Consider the following 27,888-nt stretch of genomic DNA (forward strand, 5'->3'; position numbering starts at 1 on the left):
TTTAAAAAAAAAAAAAGCAAATTAAAACAGAAATATCAATTTATGTCAGATTTTATCAATTAATTAATGACAAAATGTAATATTATTTTTGCTTACCTTCATAGGCTAGCTATTTATTAAGTAATTTATTTATTTATTATTTTGGCAGGTTCCGCCCTCCATACCTTTTGCCCATTGTTTTGAAATCTGAATCGACGTGGACATAGACGTATGTCCACGTCCAATGTAAGACAAAATGCGGTACTGTTTATATTTTAGCATATATGACTACTTGAATTTTTGCATGGGTTGTAAAGCTGTCTATAGCTTTTATGTGCCAGTAATAAATCATGCAACATGTCGGCTACCTGCTCGTCAATCAAAAGCTGCCAGATCATTCGCGATGGTATGCATCACCTGGGCCAGCTGTGCAGAAACACCTGGCTCGGGTTACAGCAGAGAAAGAGAGCGAGAGCGAGAGCGAGAGAGAGAGAGAGCCAGAGGGGCTGGACTCCGAGCCAGTGCGCAGCTATGACTAAATGTCTGGAGCAATCACCACAAGAGACAAACACAGTCTGAGCTACTTCTTCAGGAAGACAAGGAACTTTGAACAGGGCTCAGCTTTCCTCTCAGATCTGGGACAGAAGAACAAAAAGGGCTCTCATTGGATTTGAGGTAAGGAAGTTTTTCCGCATCTATATCTGCGTGCCAAATAGGCTATCGTGTGAGGTGGAGAAACATGTTTTAGTGTAAGATCGTGTCTGTGTTGTGCGAGTTAGTGTAGCTCTTTGAGTCTGTTGGTAGCTCCAGTCGTGAAAACGCCTTTTTTTCTCCCTTTGAGTGATTGTCTCCGTGGGTTTCTCGGTCATTGTGAGGGGTCTTCAATGCGAGGAGGAGCTTGTTCTCAAACTAATGAACATCAGATGTTACCATCTCTGCCTGGCATGCCTCACAGTCTACAAACACAGAGGAAAGTTGCTGGATATCGGTAGACTGATGTTCAGCCAGTATACAGCACCCTTTACCAAGACACCTGAGTTTCTATCTATAGTCTACAGGGACTAGAGGAGTTTTGTGGCGTCATTAATAGTGATTTAATAGTGCTCTTATCTGATTGAATGGTATTTTTATGATCTTTTATGTTGGTATAGTTTTGGATGTTCACCATATTGTGTAGTAGATTCATGATATTAAAGCTGCAGTGGGTAGAAATGGAGCAATATGATTTTAAAAAGTCACTATATCCTGACAGTAGTGCATGAGACAGGTAATTTGAGAAAAAATCATGTGCGCTTGTGTTCTCCGGTCCTCCTAATGGCATCTGCAGGTTTTCACAGACTGGAGGAAAACAACCAATCAGAGCCGAGCTGGAGTCTGCTGTCCACTCTTGAACTCCGACCAAACGGTCAAACTAGGCAGCGCTGATCAAATATGAATCACTATTCTGTTACTGTAATGCCTATTTCTCGCCTCAAATGTTTTCAGAACCATCTTGTAGTGCACTGTTTAGCTGTAAAAGGAGAACGTTTGTGACCCAGCAGCCATGTCGAGATCAGTTGAGGAAATACCAAGCACCGCCCACCAGCTGGAGCACAGCCAATAGCAACGCTCTCTGTCTCTGAAATGACCTGTGATTGGTAAAAGTCTCCCATCACGGGCTAGATTTTTTAAAAGCCTGAAAACAGAGCCATAAGGAGGTGCAGAAGTGTTGTTTTCTCTCAGAACACTCAAATTAAAATATGCTGAAAGGTTATTATGGAATTTTTGCCCAATGATGCCAAAAATATACTGCCTACTGAAGCTTTAATGGTGATTTGGTGTAATGCTGTGATAAACACGAAACAAATAGTTCCTTACGCACTGTTTCTTGTGACTGCTGGTTAGAAATTCAGATGTGTCAGTTATTTGCTGAATTAATTGCATGGACTGCTAATCTGAAAGTAACCTTCCTGTCAGAGCAGGATTTAAATGGCGTACATCCAACATGTTTGCTCTGCTCTGGGTCTCAGTCAGAAACCAGCTGGGCTGCATTGTGCAATCCACTTGCTGTAACCTGTTACTGTTACTGTCATTTGACTTTCTCTTAAATTATATAATCTGTGCATGCTCACACATGCCAGCAGCAGATACACTACATCTGACTGTCACTCATTGGTAATGGCCCTGCTTTGTGCTCTTTGCACCTCAACATGAGCATGACACCCTGCAGGAATTGGACGCGGCGTGAAACTTGCCAGAAATGTCTGTTATGTTGTGTTGCACTGAGAGATTCCTGAGTCGCTCTAGAGGTGACAGAGATAGCTGGAGAGTGCTAGAAGCCATTGTGCCAAAAGAGACAGAAGAACAACAACAGAAGAATGAAGGTAAATTAGTTTAGGGATTAGCTGTTATCTCAGAAATATCATTTGGTCCATAGTGTATGTCCACTTAGTGTCTGCAGAGACTGATTGTTGCATCCTGAGCTTCAGAAGATCAATGGAGCTGCATTGTTAAAGGCTGTTGTTGTCTTTGTCAATAACTGTTGCTCTCATGAACAGAATGTGCTTTGTGTGCGCGTGATAGTGCATGCATGTTTACTTGTGTAGGAAGGTAGGTGCGGGTGCAATAAAAATAAGTACTTTGGGTGGAGTTTTTGTATCTGAGAAACTCACAGGTGTTTTAGTCTGTAAGTTATGATGAGCCATTTATGGACAGTCGTATGTCAGTATGGAATTCAAATTGAAGTGAACAGCTCACGCAGTTAGGAAAAAAACGTCAACACAGCTTATTACTAGGGCTGTGAAATTTAACACAATAATAACGCGTTAACGCAAATTAGTTTTAAACTACAGTGACGATACTGGCATCATATGAAACTAGAAATCATAAGGAATCACGAAGGACGCTAAATACAAATCCAAATTTATGCTAAATTTTGGAAACTGGCATGGCCATTTTCAAAGGTGTCCCTTGACCTCTGACCTCAAGATATGTGAATGAAAATGGGTTCTCTGGGTACCCACGAGTCTCCCCTTTACAGACATGCCCACAGTTTGGGGCAAGTCATAGTCAAGTCAGCACACTGACACACTGACAGCTGTTGTTGCCTGTTGGGCTGCAGTTTGCCATGTTATGATATGAGCATATTTTTATGCTAAATGCAGTACCTGTGAGGGTTTCTGGACAATATTTGTCATTGTTTTGTGTTGTTAATTGATTTACAATAATAGATATATACATGCATCTGCATAAAGCAAGCATATTTGTCCACTCCCATGTTGATAAGAGTATTGAATACTTGACAAATCTCCCTTTAAGGTACATTTTGAACAAATAAAAATGTGTGATTAATCACGATTAACTATGGACAACCATGCGATTAGTCACGATTAAATATTTGAGTTGATCGACAGCCCTACTTATTACTTTATGGCAACTTTTTTGGGAAACACTCTTTCTGTGGTTTTGGCAGATACTGAAAATGAGAACCACAAAGTGATGTTTTACATGATAAATACAGAATACCTCCCACTTGTATTTGCACAATTTGACTTAATCTCCTGTCAGAATCCAGAAATGCTTACAGCCCATGTCAAACGATTACCATCACATGAGATAGTGGTGTGCCAATGTAAACATCACACTGGATGTTATCTTTGACATTGGGCATCTGGCATGAAAAGTGACTTGACGCAATGATATTGCAGATATTTCAAAGCAAGCTGTGTAAGAGCAGTTAAGAGACCTTGTGGAAATTAAACTTTAATACAAGGGTTTATGTTTTCCACTGGAACCTAAGAGAGTGTATCATGGGCAGAGGTTTATTCTCCTGTGGGACATTATTTAGTTTATGTTGTCTGCATGATGACATACAGACAGATTTAGTAGGGGTGGAAAAAAAATTGATTCACCTATGTATCGCGTTTTGTTTTTTACAATTTTGAAATCGATTTTTTAATGCCAGAATCCATAGCTCCTTTATTTGCTTCATTTGAGTCAATGTGGAGGTAGAAGGAAGTTACCACTTTTATTGTTGTAGTCAGAGTAACGTGACGTCATATCCGTTCCATATCCGTCAACCAAAACAAACCGCAGCCAGCTGAGACGAGAAAGTAGAAAACAGCGGAGAGTCCACGTGGGTACGACCTTCACCCTCACATTTTATATCCAAAGTGGTAAACACAACACATACAGTGAAGTATGGAAACACTTTGGGTTTCACACATTGCAGGAAAAGCAGAGCTAGACATCACGGCTAAAGCTGCATGCTAACTCTGTCATGGACAGGAAACGTCATCGTATTGAGGTAACGAGCGCTCAACCCAGCCGACACTCTCATCTCCGTGGTCAAATCGTCTGACGCTACAACTGTAGGGCACCCATATACTGACATTTATGTTAAATGCATTCAAACAGCCCCGATGGAGCTGACCATGGATGTATAAAGAGAACGGAGCTGACGGGGAGAGCTAGAGACGGACTTGGCGAAGTTAGTGGAAGTATAAACGTGTGACTACGTCCGCCTTTCAAAATAAGGTGTTAACAAAGGGAAATGTATATACAAAATACATATATGGAAATAAGCTTCATTAGATTATATTTACCAGAAGTATAAAACATTACATGTCCCTTATAAATTAAAAGAAAATACCACTAATTTATGAAGGAAATGTCTTTATTCTTTGATTTTTGGGTTGCTGGAAAACATTTAATAAATAATGCCTGACAATGATGGATATATTTGACTTCAAGACTCTCTGACTACATACATGCTGAAAATTAAACATATTCAATGTATTAATTTAGATATTTTCCACAGTAAAAGTCCCTAGAAGTGTATGATTCAACTTTTTTCCATGGTCTAGTGTTAAAATAGCTAACAAAAATCGCAATAAATCGTAATATCGAATCACAATACTTGTATAATCGCAATACTTAAAGATCACAATACATATCGAATCGTCATCCAAGTATTGTGATACTATTGAATCGAGAGATAGGTGTATCGTCCCAGCTCTAATATTTAGGTTTTAGGACTCCATAACAAAGAGAAATGAAACGCAAGCCACAAAGGGAGTTGTTCAGTTGTATCAGGGGATTTTTTTTTATCATTCAGTCTTAGCCAAGTTTCCTGCCAAAAGTGAACAGAGACAAAGCCAGAAGGATCTGAAGAAAGGATCTGAAGGAGGAACCAACAGGAGGGGGAGGAAATGAATGGAGTCCAGCAGAAACTAGAGTAGTAGGTTACAGTAGATGCGTAATCTGCAATTGTTGGTAAGAGAAAGAGGGAGGGACCGCTTGTAGTCTTGGTCAGACACACCCTGCAAAGCTAATGATTATTGTCTATAATCCTTAAATCTCCCTGCTGCCACCCACAGTATCTCTCTGCTTTTCTGAGTGTCCGTTAACAAAGTTCCCAAATGGTTAATAGTATACAGTAGTTTAGTTACTCCTTCATTGTTTCATCTTGTGGCTTTCATCTTGGCTTACCACTCGAGAGAGCTAATTGCTGTATGTTAAAATGGTAGAACCAGCTGACATCGTAATCACAAGACTGGAAAGGAACTGGACAGAAAGTGCATATGGTTTCCAGGAAACTTCTCTTGAGAAAGTAACCAAAGTGCAGCAGCAGATCCGCAAGCCTGGAATAGTACGGGATAGGACCGCTGCAGTGGCCACAAGCTGTCAGTCCACTTCACATTTTCAGATGATTAATGTCTCTGTGTTTCAAAACTTACAGACCAACACCCCATTTCTACTGTGCGTTTAAGGTGTAACAGTTGCCTCACTTGATACTTTATGTGATAAATGCATGTATGTTGCCTGTTCCTAAAACTTCACTATATGCTTCTCTTCTTGAAACCTTCATTTTACAAAGTCCGGCCAAGGCTGTTGAGTTTACCTTAGTTTATTTGCACAGTAATAAAATATGCTGATAAGAAAAGCAAAGGAAGACAAGATGCAAATTACTGACACAAGCTGTCAAGATCATTTTGTTGTAAAATAATCTATCACCTCAAACAACAACAAAAACGAAAATGATGGGAGATGATAGAAGGAGAAGTATAAAGTCATAAGGGAAGTAAGGCAATACCCTGAGTTCTGTCCATTGTCCTGTGAATGAACCTTTTAAAATGCATTATTGTTATCATTATTAAAGGGGACATATCATGCTCATTTTCATATTCATACTTGTATTTTGTTTTTTTACTAGAACATGTTTACATGCTTTAATGTTCAAAAAACACATTATTGTTCTCCTCCTGTCTGTCTGAATATACCTGTATTCACCCTCTGTCTGAAACGCTCTGTTTTAGCGCCTGTCTCTTTAAGACCCCCCTTCTGAAAAAGCCCACTCTGCTCTGATTGGCTTGCGAGAAAAATATGGAGCACCTTTGCAAAGATAGTTCTCAAGCTGTGGGCGGTAGCCTATATTCTAATGAGCCTACATGTGACATAGGAAGGGGAGTCAAATATGAATAGCTTGCTGAATCACATGTTTTCTGATCTTGGAAGCCCACAAAAAACTGTCTGGGTTGTCTTATTTCACAGTTTGTGGGTTGGTAGGCACTCCAGATACCCAAATGGTCGAGCATAAGCACTGAAAAAGGGAGTTTTTCATATGTCCCCTTTAAGTTGACAAAACACTTTGTTAGCCATTTTAATTACATCTCTTACACATGTTGCCTCCACACGGCTCTCAACATGGCAATGGCTCGTAGCTAACGGCGCTAACAGTGAAAACAAAGACAACAGTGCTGACAGAGCTAGCATTGTTTACCTGGGGGGGGGGGGGGGGGGAACCGGGGGGTGGGTGCTACGCTTCCGCGACGGCGCCATCGGTTGGGATGGCGTTATCAGCTGTAACTGCCGTATGAGAGCAGTGCAGAGCGGCAGCCGTGAGCTAGCCAGTGGGGCACACGCACATGCACGAACATGCACTAAAAGGCACGCGCAACCGGCACGCTATGTCAACAAAGCAAGAAGAAGCTTGGATTGCAACACACACAAAGGGAGAGTGACTTCATTCTCTGCTCAGGTAGACATTACCCCTCTATATATTTACATAGCAAATAGTTGTTTGCTGCTATATTAATGTTCTTGATATTATATAGAGAACCTTTAAGTACTTATTGTTTTACAGCTTTTTTGATTATGTTAAGACACATTAACAGGGGAATAAGGCTTGAGTAAAGCTAAAAATAAACTTCATAAACAAGTACAAAATATGTACTAATTAAATTAAAAAAGTAAATAAAATAAAATATAGTTTTGATGGTGTACTGACAGAGTAACAATAGATTACACAAACAGTCACCAACACAGTAAAAATTGTCATAGAACCAGTGAAGGGAAAATCGTTAAGGGGCGAGGTGAATGAATTTGTGTGCAGGAAAGGCAGAGTTCAGTGAGTGAGTGATCGACCTAACCTTTGTGAGTCAGTGAGAGTGTAATCTCTTTTTGTGTGAGCTGCTCTTGACGGAGATGAGCGTCCCAGACTGTGTGTGTCAGGCGAATGCCTCACTGGGAGGAGTGCTGAGGAATGTGAGACACGACAATTCCCGGCTACAGCCTGTACACTTCAGTTTGATGACCTTACATAACACATGTTTTCCTCTGGCCCTGGCTAATGTTCAACTGGTGCTGGGGGCTTATCCAGACGTTGGTCTAGTTTTAAAAGGTGCACAATTTGTATGTGCACCTATTGTATCAGGCCTAATAACAAACTGGGTTGGCAACAAAGATAAACATCCTCTACCCCTTCCTGTTTATGCCCACATTAACAAAAGAAGCTTATAGGAACCCTGCAGCTTTTTTGTTGTCTTCCCCAAAGTGAGATCAATATCAGTTTCATTTGTTTCCCATGTATAGATACAAATAATAACGTCTGGGACATATTGAACCTAAACCTAGCAAAGAGTTGAAGCAGGAGGAGACATGGAGCATCCATTGAAACTTTGGGAATTAATAGGCTACCTTTCAAGCTACAAATCTGTCTTACAGTGGCCTATCATATCTGGGTTTCTATTTCTACACAACTACTCAATAAGTTTGAAGTTGAAAAAAGTACAACCTCCAACAAACGGAGGTTACTCTGGTATAATTACCTGAAGAACAAGGCACGTTAGGGGATAGTGGGCACAAGAAAAAAATAAACTACATCAATTTCTCACAGAGTGATGTCTATAAGACAATACACAAAACAAATTGATGGTTTAATACAGTATAAGAGTAGCCGTGGTTTGTTTTTGAAGTAGGAAACGTACCAAAATATCTGCGAGGTCACATAGCAGGCCGTGCGGTTGAATCATCAGTGACAGTGGATTCCTTATTTTTCACAGGCTGATGAGAGACTGACCTCACTTTCTGTCTGTCTGTAAGACCATAATAACATGGCCGGTATTAGTTCAACTAGGGCACGATTGTAAATGGGGGACAGGTGTGTTAGGAAGGCTCGACACACTTGGATAAACATTCAATTTAACTTCAATTTTCAGATATTTTGTCAACTCCAACATGCACATATTTACTGTTTAATGGGAATAATATATTAGACTAATATGGTATTTATGTCATGTACATGAAGACCTATCAGGACTTTAAAAATGTTCTCCACAGTAGTAAGGCTGTACAGCACTTAAAAGAGAAAGATGCACTAATATTTTGTATTTTAAAGGGGCTCTATACAATATCCAAAACATTAATATAGCATGAAACAACTATTGTCTATATAAAGATACAGAGGAGTAATATCTACCTGAGCAGAGAAGGAAGTCTCTCTTCCTCTGATTGCGTTGTAATCCGGGCTTCTCCGTGCTTTGTTGACATAGCTGGGCCGGCCACTAGTGCTTTTTTGTGCATGTTACTGCATGTGAGCGTGCCCCACTGGCAGGCTCATGGCCGCCGCTCTGCCCTGACCAACGGCGCCGTTGCAGAAGCGCAGCGCCCACCCTCCGGTTCCCCCCCAGGTTAACACTGTTAGCTCTGTCAGCGCTGTTGCTTTTCAAAGTTTTTTTCACTGTTAGTGCCTAAAAAGTGTGATATCCATTTAATTGTACGCTATATGTAGAATATTTTCCGACCGCAAACTTTCATTGAAAGTGAAACTGTACTGTTTTTGTCATCTGAGCCTGCTGGCTTTGGAGAGAGCAAAGATACGTTTCACTTTCAGTAAAGTTCCCCGTGGAAAAGGGCTGTCTGAAGGCAAAATAAAGCAGTGAAAATATTCTAAATATAGCGTACACTGAAACGGATATTGATATTTTTAGGTGAGCCTTTCTTTTAGGTGGCTAAAACAAGTTTTTCTGCCGTCCCTGTCCACAGCACTGTATTGCTTTGCTCTGGGTGTCGGTATCCTTGTCTGTTTCTCCAAGCTGGGGGCGTGCTGACAGTCATCCACTGTATAATACACCTAATATGGATAAGTACCTCATACAACCCCACTTCAAAACACCCAAACTATCCCTTTAAGGTTATGATAGTTCGTCAATCAACGAGTCTCGCAAGAGCTTTTTGGACATTTTCGCAACTTACCTTCTGTTCTAAGCTATTGAACATTATTTTAAGGTCTATATAATTTCTTTTACTAGCATTTGTCACACTTACTGCAAAACAAATAGAAGCTGACAATTTATTTACCCAAAGTCTTTATTTCCTCAATATTTGACAGCTGTTGTTGTCACATATGAAATATATACAAATATGCATTAGAATATTAGTGAGCAGAAAATCAAACCAGAAATGTTTAATGATGAAGAATCATTTCCCATGCAGATATTTTAAGTGATATTTGGCATGCAGTGATTCTTTGGCATAGCATTGAATAGCTTTTTGCAACCAGTCTTGTCTAATTGACCTATTGGCATATACAGCTGTTTGGATTTTTAATATAGTCTGTCACCTACTTGACTATCTGTGCGGTGCACCTGTCTGTCTGTCTGTCTGTCTGTCTGTTTGTCTGTCTGTCTGTCTGAAACAGTCTTTCAAACAGACCAGTCATACGTGATGTTAAGTTGGAACACCTGGCGTCCCAGATAATGTGGTTGAGTCAGCAAACAGGACAGACACCAGTTTTCCTGAAAGGGGCCTCAAAGGACTGGGAGGTCATTTAGTGGAGTGATTCGTTGTTTCAAGCATGCCTGCAAGCGTTTTTTTTTTTTGCAGTTGCCAAAGAATGAGGACATTGTGGCTTGTGTAGACATGAAGGTTGTTCAGGTTATGTGCTCACAGAAAATTGGCTCTTTGTCAGAGCGCCTGGAGGGTTGAGACGGCTAGGAGCCTTCAGCAGGAGAGAAAGGGTAGGGTTAAACACTCCTTAGCGTTTTCAGTTTGAAGCCACAGCAAGTCTAATTTTATTGCATCAAAGTAAGAGTCAAAGGCTCAGTGGAATGGAATGACAGAGCAGAGCCTGTTCGTGCAAATCTTTGTTGCGTTTTATCGTTGACTGAGGCACGCCAAGTCCCATAGAATGTCTAGTGCTGAATGGGAGTCTACCTAATGACATTGTGATATCCTTGTCAGTTGAAGGGTGTGTGACAATTTTCTCCTAACTGGTGTGTTTCCTTTTGTCAGGAGCCGAGCGCTGCTACCTCACAGCCATGAGTTCTCAGACGAGCTTTGGCAGCAGCATGCTGTGTGAGTTTCCACCTATCCTTGACTTGTCTTTGTCTTTGGCTCAGTGTATATGTGTGCACATGGGAGTAATATCCTGTGCTAATTGTCTGTGGTGCTTATGTGGTTTGTGTTCAGTCCAGACGATAAATGATGATCTGAATGCATCGCTGGCTACAGCAGATGAGTTATCCAGAGAGTTCAACTCTCTGCTGAAGGAGGCCTCCTCCAACAACAACAACAAAAAGGCTGAGTCTCAGGTACGCACACACACACACACACACACACACACGCACACACGCACACACACGCACACACACACACACACACACACACACACACACACACACACACACACACACATAAACACACCTCCAGTACTGGTCTCCTCCAGAGTGTCCCTCTTTAGTGAGTTGAAGTCTCGCACCCTCTCATAGTTGGTCTCTATCTGGGTTTTCCATTCACGGGTTTCTTTCATCATTCTTTCTTAAAAGATAAAATGTGCTCCTGGGGTTTATCTGTCCATATTCTAAGATAAATGGGTATCTACAGCTGTACTGGCCAATAAAAGTTAAACACCTTTTTATATTACTCAAAATAAAACAATAGTTACCTTGTGAATATATTCAACAACAACATGTTCCATGAGTCTTATCCATAGAGTGGTGCAAGAGATGTGCATTAGCAATAGCTATAAACTCTGTGTGCAGCACATCAGTTTCATGCCCTGTATTGGCATTATGTTAAATTGCAACGTCCCTACCAAATAAAAATAAAACTGAAATTGACAACAATGAGTCCTAAAACCCGGAAATGAGTTAGTATTTTAGCACTTCCGGTTCCTTCGTCTGGAAGTCAATGGGTTTTTTGAATGGGTTTTTAGTTAGATGCCTGAAATAAGGTCTGTGGTTAACACAAGCTTGAGAGATTTTAACTAAGGCTGTCAATCGATTAAAATATTTAATTAATCGCATGATTGTCCATAGTTTATTGTGATTAATCGCAAATTAATTGCACATATTTTTATCTGTTCAAAATGTACCTTAAAGGGAGATTTGTCAAGTATTTAATACTCTTATCAACATGGGAGTGGGAAAATATGCTTACTTTATGCAAATGTATGTATATATTTATCATTGGAAATCAAAAACACAAAACAATGACACATATTGTCCAGAAACCCTCACAGGTACTGCATTTAGCATAAAAAATATGCTCAAATCATAACATGGCAAACTGCAGCCCAACAGACAACAACAGCTTTCAGTGTGTCAGTGTGCTGACTTGACTATGACTTGCCCCAAACTGCATGTGATTATCATAAAGTGGGCATGTCTGTAAAGGGGAGACTCGTGGGTACCCATAGAACCCATTTTCATTCACATATCTAGAGGTCAGTGCTCAAGGGACCCCTTTGAAAATGGCCATGCCAGTTTTTTCTCACCAAAATTTAGAGTAAGTTTGGAGTGTTATTTAGCCTCCTTTGTGACAAGCTAGTATGACATGGTTGGTCCCAATGGATTTCTTAGGTTTTCTAGTTTCATATGATACTAGTATCAGTATTCAGTCTAGCTTGAAAACTGAGCCCGCTACCGCTTAAAAATCGCAAGTTGCGTTAATGCAATAAAGACATTAGTGGCATTAAAACAAATTTGCGTTAACACATAATTATCGCGTTAACTTTGACAGCCCTAATTTTAACGTTTTGTTCTACGACATAAAGTAAATACCCCACTCGTCAATTTTGAATCCTTTACGTGACTTCAAAAAGGTGGTTTGCTAACAAGTGGCTAAATGAGACAACTAAATGTCATCACGACTTTAGTTTAGTGGTGGCGACGTGAAGTAATGAGACCGTGTTGTAGTTCGTTTACAGCCTAACGTTAGCTTTTCACTTCTGCCGATTGTATTCAAGCTTCAAAAATCATAAACGTGGTGGTCATTTGTGAAGATTATTTTACGGAGAAAAACGTGTAAGTATCATAAACATTTGTTTGCCACAGAGCTTATTTTCTGCAATAATCCAAAACCCAATGGAAAAATCCCATTGGCTTTTTGTCGGGGAACCCAAGGCGATGCTAACTTCCTGGTTGGCCTACAAAAATATGTCAGCCCTGCAGCACTCTATTGACAGACTGTCAAAGACCCGTTGGTGCAGCAGTTGTTGAATGCCAACAAAATAAGTGTTATATCTTTGTTAAAATGAAACAATGTAAACATTTTGATACCCAGCACAGTGATATAGTCATTCCATTTAATATTTATTAATAACAGATACATTTTCCCTTCAGACCAGCCCCACCGGGCTGTCCGACACCTCCATCTTCACGAGGGAGTCAAGTGGCAGCAGTAATGGCAGCTCCAGCTCCAAGCCTTTCTCCCCGAGCTCAACAACTTTCCATCCCGTGGACGTCTTCTACAGCAATAAAAACACACCATCCCCCCCTACTGTCTTCTACCCCAGCCCACACTCATCCCCCGAGATCCAGAGGAAGGCACGCTCTCCACTTCCTCGAGCTGGGTCCGACATCTACTCGTACGTCCAGAAGAGCCCCAGACATTCGCCTCACACCCCGAGGCGTAATTCCCCCGTTCGTTACGACAGCAGCCCACGGGGCTCAATCAGTTACGTGGATAGAAGCCCTTCTCCGAGCCCCACGGCTTCTACTTTTGAGCAGCCACCTTGGCCTACCTCGCCCCAGCCCTCCTCCAACCTGCTGAGCCCGTACGACAGCGGCCAGATGGGCCGCAGGTCGCCTCGCGCAGACAGAAGCCGCTCTCCTTTGTCTTTCAATCCAGGATCCAGCACGCTCCCTCGAAATTTTGGAGGTTTCAGGAAACCTGGTAAGTGGCTGTAGTTAGATGGCAACTAAACCCAGCAGAAATATTTAAAAACCGGGGCGACGATGTTGGAAAGCTAGCATCATTTGAAAGTAGCATTGCCTCAGGAGCTCCGTCTAACCCCCCCCCTCGGGGCTCATCCAAGGTAACGCGGTAACCGCGGCAGTGCTACTTTTGGTTGAGTTTTCTCTTCCATTCTCCAGTAAACTTGCAGCGGCGACGCACTTTGAGTTCAGACTGGTGCACGCCAAGGGTAGAGTACGAGCAGGGAGGCAGGGAGACATCTGATTGGATCTTTCCAAGCAGACCGTGAGGCAGTGATTGGTAGACGTTTTTACAGGATTACAGCAGCTACGGATGATGGCTCTTTTCCAGTCCTTTTTCAGAGCTAATCAGTAATGGATCGCTGTCGGGGTGTAAAGACCATTTCAACCAATATAACAAATAGTGGATACTGGATAGCATTGTCAACCCTGCCTTTAATTATCCCATTGTAATCATTTTGAGTTGACAGCACATGCAAGGTGGGAAACTACCTGAAAGAGTGGCATACTGTATATAAAAGAAATATCACCTCAACGTATAATCGAGGGCTTTGTGCTGCAGTATTTGCAATATGACCAGCATTGTAATGTTTCGTGAAGGAGGGATACTTTTGGAAATAGAAGCAGTCTTGTCTTGGGGTGGATGTTTCAGTTACAGATGTGCTGTTTAAGCATGAAGCTGGTACTCTTCAGTCAACATGATGACAATGCACATTTTGAACCAGAAATTCTGAACTGTCCCTCAGTGATCTTTTCTAATTTGGTGATGAATCAGTTTTTTTTAGATATGGTATTTCAAGGGAGCAGATAGGGTCAGCAATGCTGCCAACCACAGTAGTAGCTCATAAATAAGTCAATTGTCATGATAAAGCGGCAGTGGGCAGTATATTTTTGCCGTCATTGGGCAAAAATGCCATAATAACCTTTCAGCATATTGTAATTCAAGTGTTCTGAGAGATAACTAGACTCCTGCTCCTCCTCATGGCTCTGTTTTCAGGCTTTAAAAAATCTAGCCCTTGACTGGAGACTTTGACCAATCACAGGTCATTTCACGGAGAGTGTTCCTATTGGCTGTTCATTCAACAGAGGCAGCTGTCAATCACTTGCAAATTCTGATCAAACGGTCAAAATCAGCAGCACTGATCAAATATGAATTAATATTCTGTAACTGTAATGCCTATTTCTCACGTAAAATGTTTCCAGAAACATCTTGTAGTGTACTGTTTAGCTGTAAAATGAGAAAGTTGGTGGGCGGTGCTTGGTATTTCCTCAATTGATCTCACAAACTTTCTCATTTTACAGCTAAACAGTACACTACAAGATGTTTCTGAAAACATTTGAAGTGAGAAATAGACAATACAGTAACAGAATATTGATTCATATTTAGTCAGCACTGCCTAGTTTTGACCGTTTGATCGGAGTTTGCGAGTGATTGACAGCTGCTCAGAGATGGCAAGGCTCCAGCTCGGCTCTGATTGGTTGTTTTCCTCTGGTCTGTGAAATCTTGCAGATACCGTTAGGAGCACCGGAGGACACTGATGCACATGATTTTTTTCTCATGCAGTACTGTCAGGATATAGTGACCGTTTTAGAAAGATAACCTTTTTTAATGATATTTGCTCCAATCTGCCTACTGCAGCTTTTATGAACCCCAAACAGTGTGTATTCATTAAAGATGGGTGTGAAGCTCTGGAGGCTGACAGAACAAAAAGATGGGCTTCATATCTTTATACAGTATAGTAGTACGATACAATATACAGTACTTTATTGTCCCCATAGGGAAACTTGTCTTGGGCTCAAATGCTGCACACATGATATGACGCATCGTCTTTTCATATAGCTGCCTCCACAGTAGTAATAATAAAGAAACAGGCAACAAAGCAACATGTACTAAAGCAAATCACAACCACACATCACACATATTACACAACCAGTGATAAGAACAAGCACCACATTGCACGGCCCTTCATCATACCATGAAGCTGTTGCACAACCCCTGCAGCTTCAAACAACATTATTTAAATGATATTTTGTATTAGTTATTTTTAGCCTTACATGCCAGTTTGCCACAAAAATAGAAAAATACCCTATTTTTTAAACATTCTAACAGAGCTTAGCTACGAAAATACTCCATCAACCTATCCAAAAGAATTGAATTACTCTGGGTTTAAGGGCCCTTTCACAGATTCTCCAACTCTACAAATAAAATGTCTTGGAGAAATACTGCCCTGTAAATTACTGCAATACTGAAGTCTCCTTTTGTAATGTCTCCCTCTTTCTGGCACTGTTTCCTGTGTTTCCTTTCTTCTCTTATTTTCTCTCCCAATCTCTCCCTCTCTCCCAGATGAGGGTGTGCAGCGGCAAAAGAGTTCTGGCAAGTGGAATGAGACAGATCTTGATGTGTCCTACGAGAAGAAATCTCACCACACCTATGACAGTTGGTTGACTTCTGACACTCTCTCAGCTTTGATTTTGTATGTGAAGTTGTGGAATAAGTCCAGGGCAAACCATTTGGGTACAAGACCTGGCGCTCTGGCTGTTCTATATGTGGTCTCTGTTTTCTAATGTAACACTTTCCTGTTACAGAGACAGACTGGCTGCGGCCGTCTGTGCCAAACAGCAGCTGGAGAGAGTCCAACCTCGATGGCCCTCCTCCGGCCCCGAGCCCCAAAAAGGTGGGTGGTGTTAACAGAGAGGCTTTCAAAGAGGTGCTGTGAGAGATTTATTTGTGTGGTTTATGTTGTAGCCCGAACCCTTTTTTTCTTAAATCTGTGTTAAGCCATTCCCTCGAGTTGTTGAGAAGCCACAGATCTCCACGAAATGGGAGGTACTGCCAGTAACAGGGTGAACTGGCTAACAGACTGTGGGCGGGGATTCACCAGCCTCTTGAACTCAAAACGCATTTCTTTTTTTAAAGATGCATTAGACCATTTTTGGCCTCTATGGGTCAGAAAACCATCAAAACTGCTAAAAGCAGTGTGATACACAGTCAGCACAGTGTTACTGGCTTGTTAAAGGAATGGTTTGGTTGTTTTGAAGTGGGGATGTATGAGGTACTTAACCATAGTCAGTGTATTAAGAAGGCAGGAGTTACCGCACAGAACCAAAGCAATGTACTGGATGTAAAGCAGCAAAATGTATTTTAGCCACCTAAAAGAAAGGCTCACCTAAAACTGTCAACATCAGTTTAAGTGTACGCTATATTTGCAATATTTTTGCCAGTTTACCTTGCCACGAGACAGCTGTACGGTCTATGTTTCCAACGGGGAACTAAAGCTGTAATCTCTGCTCTCACCAAAGCAACCAGACTCCATTAAAAAAAACAACTGTAATTTTGCCCCACAGAACAAGGGAGTTGCTGGTCTACTCCTGCCTCGATCAGTTAGTTTGTCTGTGGTATTGTGTGACTTTGGTGAATCTGAACTAACCAAAGTCACACAATAACACAAAAAAACTAACTGATCGAGGCAGCGGTAGCCCAGCAACCTCTGTGTTCTGCAAGGTAAAAATTGCAGTTTTTTTCAATGGAGTCTGGTGGCTTTGGCGAGAGATAGATGGACACAAAGGCTTCAGTTCCCCATTGGAGAGGGCTGTAAAGTAAAGCGGTTAAAAATATTCTAACTATAGCGTACACTTAAACTGATATTGTTTTTTTAGGTGGTTAAAATGTGTTTTGCTGCTGCCCCCGTCCACAGCACTAAATTGCTTTGCTCCTGTGTGATAACTCCTGTCTGCGTCTCCAAACTGGGGTCGTGCCGACTGTCATGTACTGTAGGTAATACACTGACTATGGATGAATACCTCATATAACCCCACCTCAAAACACCCAAGCTATCCCTTTAAGTTAGGTTGTCTCAGGAAATATTTATTTCCCCATCCAGCAGTCACAAAGCAACAATATTATCATCCCTGTTTCTGTCCAACGGATGAATACGAGCCTAGTGTTCATTTTCCTTTTGATGTTTTTTTATGAAAGCATTGAGACTGAACTGCACAATACATTTGCCGTAAAATCAAAACAACAAGCTATGGGAGGGTTAATATCTGCATAGAGCTGCAGAGTTATTTGATAATTCTCTGTGATTTGGAACGATGAGAGACACTTCACAATATACAGTCATCTGATTCAGTGGATTGGGATTAGATTAGAAGAATTTATCCCTGACCTTTTCTTTCTTTCCCAGGATCCTCGCTCTCAATCTCTCCTGTTTTCCAATGCCTCTCTCCCCCGTAACACGCGTATAACAGTACCTCCAGATGTTTCATCCCCAGTCCACTCCCCTTACCACCCTCAGCCCATCATCTCCCGTATTTCCATTCCCCCGACTTCTACTCAGTCCCGCCAGCGCAAGCCCATCCCTCTCTCCGTCATCATGCGTCTCCAAAACCCCCGCTGGGGAGCGATGACAACCCGCCACCCCAGAGTCCTGGGAGGAGAGGGTGACATGGCACCTCACCAACCACCTGTACCCATGCCGAGGGAGTACTTCCTCCATCATGTACCCCATCCACTGCAACACCCACCTGAGCTGAGACAGCCAGCCGTGTACAGTGACGGTATAACACCTTTAACATCTGCACACACACTCTGACACTCTCTATGTTCAACTAACGTTGCGTTACAAATGTGGTTTGGTTTCCATCTTTTTGCAGCGCTGAACTCAGGGGATATAGACGCAGAGTTAGAGCGGCTGGACTTGGTTCATCACATACCTGTGATTTCGGAGAATACCAGCATGCCAGAAGGCAAAGGGGAGGGCGCTCCCAAAGCTCCCCGGCCCCTCAGCCCCACCAGGCTACAGCCAGTGGTGGCCCCTGAGGCCCAGAGCCAGGAGATTCCTAATCTGGAGGAGTTGCTCCGCATGCGGGCAGAAATCCCCCGGGCCCTGAAGAGACGGGGCTCCTCGGACCAGTCGCAGCCCCTGAAGAGGGCCTCCCATTACCAGCCCAACCAATACAAGAATCTCATCGACAAGCTTTTTCGCAGGAAGGAACACCGCCAGAAGGGGGAGCAAGGTAGCGAGACCAGCAGCTCTTCAGAGGGAGAGGACTTTGCTACGCCTCCTGCCCCTCTACCTGCACCCACGATGCATCCTGAATTCAGAGTAAGGAAGCAACTGATGATGTAATAATCTCTGGACAAGCAGAAATGTGTCAAATTGTTAGAAAAAAACTGCCTTATTAAATATTATGCATTCAACCCACTGTAAAGGAAAACTACATGATCTGTCAACGATTCTCATTATAAAACAGCTAACTTTACATTTTGGTTTAAATCCCTGTGGTGGATGACATTCTCTGCTGTCAAGTGTTTTACCTTATCCTGTGTGTCCCTTCAGTGCTACCATTCCATTCTGCGACAGGCCAAGCGGGACAAAGGTACTGGGAGGCGAGCTCGCCTCAGCCCACTCGTCCTGCTGCTGGACGGAGCGTTGGTCGGAGAACTTGAGACAGTGCAGAGGGCCGTGCAGGAGGTGTGTGTGTGTGTGTGTGTGTGTGTGTGTGTGTGTGTGTGTGGGGGGGTAATATACCTTATTGTATATATACTGTCACTGCAAGTACGACTACTGCTGTACTGCAGCTACAGCTATCTGCTGCTACTACTCCCAGTAATAGTAATCATACCTAAAATACTAAACCCATAATACCCATAATGCACTAATAATTATATACAAATAATATATATATTTTTAATAAACATGAAGCTTTGATTCAGTAAGGGAAGCAAAATCCTTAAAACTGTAGACTTTGAATTGATTCAAAGAAATTTGCCAAAAAATCCAAAATGTAAAGACTACCAACTAGTTATATAAAACACAATCTATTGAGAATAAAGATTTATTACAAGATAAAAATGAATTGATTCATTAAAATAAAGGCCATAGAACCCATTTTCATTCACATATCTTGACGTCAGAGGGCAAGGGACCCCTTTGAAAATGGCCGTACCAGTTTTTCCTCGCCAAAATTTAGTGTAAGTTTGGAGCGTTATTTAACCTCCTTCACAACAAGCTAATACAACAATGTATTCCTTAGGTTTTCTAATTACTTCTAGGCCTAGGAAGGAGGTTATGTTTTCACCGACGTTGGTTTGTTGGTTTGTTTGTTTGTTGGTCTGTGAGCAGGATTACTCCAAAAGTTTGCGACAGATTTGAATGAGGAGGGTTGGGGTGTAGCACAATGAACAGTCCATTAGATTTTGGTGGCGATCCGGATCATGATCCGGATTCAGGATTTTAAGGATTCCAATCAGCCTGATCATTAAGACCACAGGGTATAACACATGAGCAGTGTAACTGATGACGCGTTGATGACGCATGACCTTCTGAGAGCAGAGAGATTCATGTGTGGGTGTGTGGCGAGACATCGAGGTGCGGGAGCTGCTGGCCGTCCGCGGTGACAAAGAACAAAGCGCTAGATGACGGGATGAGAGACAACGTAGTGTAACGTTATACAGACATAACAAAGCTCCTGAATGAGAGAGGCATCCGCCGATACATTACACAGAAACACACCTTGTTAATAATAAGCCGACCACCTCACGGTACCGCCAGCTGTGAGCTGTGATCTGTTTTTAAAGTCACGCACCTTGGTGGAGGTCTGCGCTCTCCGAGTGCCATTCTAGTTTCGTTCATCTTCACTCTAGCTTTAAAACTGAAAATCGTAATTTGCGTTAATGCATTAAAAAAATAGTGGCGTTAAACTGAATTTGCGTTAACACGTTGTTATCGCGTTAACTTTGAAAGCTCTAATTGTTTCCTATATTTATCTATTTTCTTACAAAAACATTTTTTTGTAATTCATTTTTGGAGAATGCATTTTTTTAGCTTACATCAGCAGCCTCCATAAAAAAAAAGAAAAGATTTACAGGGTAAAAAGTCCCTCAAAACTAGTCAAGACAGTAAAGTGTAGTGCAATAGTAGGTGCTCCAGTTCTGGATTTAGACTTTAAGAAACACTGAAATATATGTGAAACTTAACTTTCATTCAGTCAGGGAAGGTTTGCTGAGCCTGCATTCAACACATCCCTGCTACTTCTCCTTCATACAGAAATACATTTGTCTGGAAGTTTCTCATACTGCACATCAGCTTTTACTTCCATTTTAACAGTCTGTGGTTTAAAAGCTGGCTCAAGGTGATTCTGAAAGTAGCTTTAGAAGGAGGATAAAGTGGATAAAGCCAGTTGGGTTCTCCAACCTTTTTTTCCTCTGAGAGCTAATTTGACAAAATGAAAGTGGCCGAGAGCTACTCATAGCACCAAGTTGTAAATCACCAATAGCAGACATCATTTCTGTCATACTTTTATGGCCCTTTAATAACATGTCAGCCATTCAATGCCTCTATTACAATTCCGCCATAGGGGAAGGGCTTCTTCGTCAGTTTGGTAAACAGAGACTGTTTTTTAATTGTTGTTTCCAGCTCCTTTACCTTCTCTGTTTCGTAGACTACTACTAGCCGGAAAGTCCCATGAAAAGTTGATGTGGACTTTGGAGTGACGCTCAATGTTACATATTCTACCAACTGACACGCTCGCGCCGCAAATGAGACACGCACATTTGTCATTTACATTTGTGGAAAAAAAAATCTGTCACCCATTCCTCATAAAAATAGTATATTTCTTGCCTTTTCTTGGCCTGGCTATTTTCTGTTGTCATTGTCAAATCTGGTGTGCGCTTGCTATCCTTCTAACATGGCCTAATGTTGACAGCTGATGGGCAAGTAATGATTTTGTGTCATTTGATTGAATAGAAATTTGAATAGGTTTACAAAGTTACTTTGTGTTATCAAATATATGTACACATTCTTTGAACCTTCAGCGAGCCACTCAGAAACGATTACTTGTTGGAGACCCCCACAATAGACACAAACAGAAAGCCCACTTTGTTGATTAAGAATATCTGAGAGCAGAAATTCTTGTAGCGTAATTCCAGTGTGCCTAGAAGCACAAGGCAAAGCCTTGTGCAAAGCACACTGGTCTATTATTCGACGCATTTATTTTCTTATTCTTCATCTTCCGCCTAAAAGTTTGGCGCGCTACTCCTCCGGCAGCGTTGCCAGCACATGTACAAAAAGTACATCAAACCGTGCGGAATGATCGGGAATCGTGTGCTATGACCTGACTAAGAGATTCGCGCAACGGTTTCCGAAAAAATCGCGCAAAAGCAGGATTTTTTGTTCCATAGGAATGCATTGAAAATCAACGTGAAGAGTGCTCAAAAACACTCATCTTTCGGGCCATACAGAGTCGCCATACTTTAACGTAGAAACATGATTAAAAGTTTAAACGGGTCACTAGACTTGAGACTTTATTTGGCCAAATGGACATTTTTTGATGGCTGGCACGGTTTTCACGAAATCGCAGTTTACGTTTTGTGAAATTTTCAGACCGCTTCAGATTTTATAATGGGTGTGTATTGCGTGGGTCGTTAAGGGCTAGAGTGCGTGACACGCTGATGATTCTGAAAACATCTGAGGAGAGAAATAGGCATTAACATAACAGAATATTGATTCATATTTGATTAGCGCTGCCTAGTTTGACCGTTTGGTCAGAGTTCGTGAGTGATTGACAGCTGGCTCTCGTAGATGGCAGCTGGACAGCAGACCTCAGATCAGCTCTTACTGCTTGTTTTCCTCCGGTCTGTGAAATCTTGCAGATGCCGTTAGGAGCACCGGAGGACACAGAGGAACATGATTTTTTTCAGGTTACCTGTTTCACGCACTACTGTCACGATATAGCAACCATTTTATAAAAATAACTTTTTATGTAATTAGCTGATTTTCCCTCCCAAAAGTATAAGTAATTTTCTTTAATATAACTTATCCTTACCCCTCCAAGTCAAAATAAAGCTAATAGAATTGGTGTACATCATCTGAGCTGGGAACCTAAAGATTCATTTGAGATGCAGCTCAGACGCTATCCCATCTTGGATAACCTACCAATCCTGCAGAAACCTCCTTATTGTAAACCTAGCTAGGAAAGCCATCCATGCTCTGAATGCTCCAGGTCTCTAGTTTGTGGCTGTAAAGTTTCATGAGGCTGTGATTATCCTAGAGGTCACCACAAGTCATTTTACACAGTTAGGCCAAGTTTCAAAATGGGGACTAACATCATCACACATGAATACAGTTAGGCTCATTGGATCCACAAGAGTCTCAGCTTTACAGTGATACCCAATTTATATAATTCTAAAACTGTTTAGGGACCCCAGTATGCGGAATTATTCCAATACACCATTTTTAGAACAGGCAAAAATAAGCTCCAACACCAAGGCTTCACGAGAATCGATATTGATCTGAACAAGGGTGTAGGGGGAAAGGACATCTACATTTGGTACAAACGTGGGTCAGTACCAATCACCAAGCTCCAAGTTACATTCAACAATGACATGGCTGCTGGATTGATCGATGCAGGGTACAAAAAGATCGATAGAAATCTAAATGCTGGAGCAAAAGGGGACTGTGTCTACCTTTGGTACTTCAGAGGGTCCGGAGAGTATTATACTCCCATAGTGGACATTGAGGTCTCTACAAATGCAGATAGTGAAGCCGTGAAGTTTCGGAATGACTTGGAGAGACTGGCCTGTGATCTGAACCGCAAGGCTGGAGGGAACTGGATCCACGCCTGGTTGAAGAGAGAGAAGAGAACCTACATCTGTGATGTCACTGTCACTGATTCCTACGGAGCAGATTCCAACTACTTAAAGAATGGTTACATCCGTGTGGATGAAGATACTAACAAGGGTGCAGGAGGATCCGATGTCTTCATCTGGTACCGTCAGACCACCGACCCCGGGCGTGCACTCAGTGATCTGAATGTCTCCACTGATGATGCTGAGTATCATGCCCTTCAGCAGCAAAAATACACGCCAGTGAGTGTTAACCTGAGCGAGGGGACCAAAGGGGACGCGGTGTACCTGTGGTACAAGAAAGACCAAGTCCACAATCCCATTAAGGTGTTCACCCTGCTTCTCAACATGAAGGCTGTCCCAGTGTACGAGAAGGCTGGTGTCACTGTTATCGAAAGAAATCTCAGCAGCTCCTGAAAAAATTGCGCGAAAGCGCAATTTTTTTGCTCCATAGGAATGAATGGCAAATTGACATGAAGAGAGCTCAAAAACACTCGTCTTTAGGGCCATTCAGAGTCGCCATACTTTAATGTAGAAAAATGATTCAAAGTTTAAACGGGTCACTAGACTTTGGACTTTATTGGGCCTATCATCCCCCTTCTTATAACCTCACTATGGTCCTCAGACCCCCCCCCCAGCACCAAGCACACTGGTCAAAATTTCTTGCAAAATTTTCTAGTTACAGTTTACAGTTTAGCTGATGAATCCACTCTGTGTAAAATGTCTTCCATAGATGAACGACCCCAGCCAACCCAATGATGAAGGCATCACTGCCCTTCACAACGCCATTTGTGGGGGACATTACAATGTGGTGGATTTCCTGGTTCGCATTGGAGCCAATGTCAGCGCACCAGACAGCCACGGCTGGTAAACATCTGCTTATTCTTTCACACCTGTATCCTCTCTCCAGCGGTGGAATGTAACTAAGTACATTTACTCAAGTACTATACTTAAGTACAAATTCAAGGCACTTGTACTTTATTTGAGTACTTCCCATTCCCTTTTATGAAACTGTATACTTCTACTCCACTACGTCTCAGAGGCAAATGTTGTACTTTTTACTACATTTACATTTCAGCTTTAGTTTAGTCCAGATGTGTTGATTTTGAATATTTTTGATAAACTGAAGGATGAAGTGTTCCTTTATGTGTTCTTCTTTATGTGTGCTTCTTAAGCTAAATAAACTGTTTAAAACCTTCTTGGATCAGCTGGAAAATGCATCGTCACAAAGCTGAAAGCAGGACATTTGAGCTCATGAAAAGTTGACTTTTTAGAGATAATGTGGTTCTTGCAGGATAGCAACGCTGCAAACATATGATGATCTTATAGAATATGATGCATCGCTGTAGATTAAACTACTCAACAGTAGGCCTATTTAAAGGAGTTCAAATTTGCACAACCATGGGTAAAATGCAACATACACATTAATGCAGTAGTAATATGAATCCCGAAACATCATATATAGTAGTACAATAATACACTGAAAGGTAAAGGATCTGAATACTTCTTCCACCACTGTCTCTCTCGTTGTCTTTGGCCTCCTGTAAAGGTGTTGTGTAACTCAGCACATAAATGGTTGCAGGTTAAGTTTTGAGTTTGCCAATGTGTGGAGTTCATAATGTGACATTTTCAGATTGTACTCTGCTACATATATTAACTGCCGGTTTGTTGGCCCACAGGACTCCGCTGCATTGTGCAGCTTCTTGTAACGACCGTCCTCTGTGTGAGTTTCTGGTGAGGAACGGAGCCGCCGTCGTGGCCATGACGGAGAGCGACGGTGCTACCGCCTCCCAGAAGTGTGATCCTTACGCTGTAGGGTTTGAGGAGTGCGAGACCTTCCTTAGGGGTGAGACAATTACACACACACACACACCCTATGACACGGCACTATTAAATGCTAAAAGTCAAACATAATAGAACAAATCATAAAATGACACCATTTGACAGTTCCTGGGGCTCCGACCTTTGCTCTTTGAACCGATTGTTAAATGTGACGGGTTTGAGTCTTAGTCTCCCATCAGTCATTCACATACGTACACATCATAAAGCTGATGTTAAAATATCCATTGTAAAACTCATGTTTACTTTTAGCCTATGGCTTTTAGCCAATATTCTCACTCAAGGGAACTTAAAGGGAAGTGTTAAACATGCATACATAACCTGTTTTCTTTGTGATCCCAGGTGTGGAGGAGGCCATGGGCGCGGAGAACAGCGGGGTGCTGTACGCTCTGTGGAGCTACCCGTCTCAGGCAACCGACGAGCTGGGCTTCAAAGAGGGAGACATGGTCACCATCCTGCAGAAACCTGAAGGCTCGGACTGGTGGTGGGCCTCGCTCTGTGGCAGGGAGGGCTTCGTTCCAAACAACTACTTTGGGGTAAGATACCAATTTATAAATGAAGGGTTGAACAATTTAGCTTTCACCTCCTGATTGTCATGCAGAGAAAAAAAAAATGAATATTAACATTTTGTTTTTTTCCAGCTTTTCCCAAAGGTTCGACCCAAATCTCTCTGCTAAGCGGTGTCTTGATGATGGTCAAACTAGAGCAGAGGACTGCGTGTGCTTTACAGCTTCACACTGTTATTTGACAGGACTGCGTCTGTGTGATTATGGAAAGGCTGTATCGCTGCAGGGCATGAGAAATGGTTTTGATCTGTCAGTCAAGGAGAGTTGAAGGAGAAGTCTCGGTATTCGTTTACGGCTCACTGACGAGGATACATCTCTCTAGACTAGAAGACATCTCTGCTGTAGGATATTTTTTTTCTAGTGAAGCTACAGCTCTGCACTGTGCTAAACCTCTTCTGTCAAACTACGCCCGTCTATCCAAAGGTTACAAAGGGCCGTGTTCCCTGCTGTTTTGCTCAGCTGTGTTCTAGTCAGACGTCGACCTTTCTGACTCATTGGCTGGTTGGTAATCAGAATGCAAACAGTGGCTGTAGTCCACTCATCAGCGAGGTCAATGTAGCTGCGTGCCCTCAACAAACACGACCCATGATTGCTCAATTTAGCAAAGGGCTGCTTCAATCAGAGCAAAAGCAACCTACTCATTACTGGAGGAGAGTTGTCTGCTGCTAGGTCAAAGAAGCATCGAGAGAGCGGTCAGGAGTTAACATTGAGCTTTTATTCTTTTATGATATTGCTAACTCTATGTACATATGACTGTTTTTGCAAATAGTTTTTCCGATGAATCCTAACAAAAGCCACACTCGTGATTTTACAAGCTAAATATTCTTTTCGAACATGTGTTTCGTACAAATGTGGCTGTAGACTTTACATATTTTTAAATCAGCCAAATTTAGCTGCATCTGGCTGGTTTCTACTTGGCTCTAGTCCTAACACACCATGTAGGCATTTTATGCTGCCTATATAAATTAATCTCTTTGGAAGAAAACATTTTTCTATGATATTGAAAGTGGTCTTTTTGTGGATGTGTGTGTATTCACTGTGGTAGAATGAATGTTTGGTGATGCATTTGTTTTGTGTTTTTATTAGTTTCCAGTGTAACACTTTTGTTGCGAGGGGCTGCTGCGCACGTAAAGGGGGACTAAGCCCATTTTTAAGATTCATACATGTTATTCCTACGGTCTAAGACAGTCCAAAAAAACATTTGTAAACATGAACGACTATCTCCCAAATCCAAAAACTAAAGTGCTAAAACACAAACTTGTGATGCCATTGGGTATAAAGTGTGGAGCTGCTCCATAGACAATGAATTGGTAAAGATGTTCTAGATCAGTGGTTCCCAGCCTATTGTCCTTGAAGCCCCCCCTAATTGTATCCAAGAAAAGCTGATGTCATTAGCCTTAAAGAAATTACAATTTGAATAAAGTGATTCAGTGTATTAAATGAGTTAGTCTTTTTTTTTATTAAATAAATTAAATTGATGTTGCTGTTAAATTACTGTTAATACAGGTGTGTGCCTGCCTTTGTGTGGGGTCATGGTTTTTGACCATAGTGAAAATTTTTGAAAGGCTAAACGCCAACAAATATGGATTGAAGCAGAATATTTCATTAGATAAAACATGTTGTGAATTTTGGAAATTATTACATCTATCTTTTTTCAATAAATGTTGACTTTTGGACTTTACAACGCTCTGGAGTTATTAGAAATGTTTGGTTCACACAAGTCGGAAACAATCCTACACAGCCACCACTGGAATCTAATTCTATAAATAGTATAATACTAATAATATTATTGTAGTCTGATCTTTATCTGCTACTGTGCCTAAATACCAGGGTTGAACAGAAGGTGACCTTCTAGTAGCAATAAATATATATTCTTTTGTAGAAATTATATACAGTTAGACATGTGCAAATCTACTTTTGACAACCTCAGAGCAGACAAATCCTGGCGCACCCCCTGTGATCTTTGGTGCCCCCCTAAGGGGGGCCCGGACCCCAGGTTGGGAACCACTGTTCTAAATGACACTGAGAGCACCCAGGGGAATGTTCTGAGTATATGGGAAAATGTCTGTTTCACAACTAAGAACACTACAATAGAATAAAGCTCATTTGGGTATAAAACAAGAAAAAAAACATTCTGTGTGTCCACAAGATCAGTCTCCCATTCATCGTCTATAAAGCAACTCTAGACTTTATACTTGATGACATCACAAGTTTGAGGCTAACTTCTCTGGTTTCTGTCTTTGAGAGAGAGAGCAGCTCATGTTCACAAATACTGATTGGACATTCCTCGGACGTGGAAAGAACATATTAAAATTCTTAATTTGGCTGGTGTTCCCCTTCAACCTGTAACTCCTCTCAAGGGGTGACCAAATGTTTAAAATACTCAATAAATACATGAATCACA

The 27,888-nt window shown here is 41.7% G+C and overlaps 1 protein-coding gene across 2 annotated transcripts; it reads left to right on the top strand.

Moving 5' to 3' along the window:
- Positions 1 to 497: 497 nt before the first annotated feature.
- ppp1r13l (protein phosphatase 1, regulatory subunit 13 like) lies at positions 498 to 27,888 on the top strand. Of its 2 annotated transcripts, none has more exons than XM_074640229.1 (13): positions 498 to 654; positions 10,531 to 10,593; positions 10,708 to 10,829; positions 12,861 to 13,413; positions 15,799 to 15,891; positions 16,041 to 16,129; positions 17,639 to 18,011; positions 18,108 to 18,559; positions 18,794 to 18,928; positions 23,813 to 23,946; positions 24,759 to 24,925; positions 25,261 to 25,454; positions 25,560 to 27,888. In XM_074640229.1, the coding sequence occupies exons 2-13, from the start codon at positions 10,557 to 10,559 to the stop codon at positions 25,593 to 25,595; spliced, it is 2,385 nt and encodes a 794-aa protein (XP_074496330.1). In that variant the 5' UTR covers positions 498 to 654; positions 10,531 to 10,556; the 3' UTR covers positions 25,596 to 27,888. The 2 variants fall into 2 exon arrangements, with proteins under 2 accessions (XP_074496330.1, XP_074496331.1); XM_074640230.1 differs by lacking the exon at positions 498 to 654 and adding an exon at positions 10,022 to 10,256.

The sequence above is a fragment of the Sebastes fasciatus genome, chromosome 7, assembly GCF_043250625.1.
Source record: "Sebastes fasciatus isolate fSebFas1 chromosome 7, fSebFas1.pri, whole genome shotgun sequence".
In the NCBI taxonomy this organism is placed as follows: Eukaryota; Metazoa; Chordata; class Actinopteri; order Perciformes; family Sebastidae; genus Sebastes; species Sebastes fasciatus.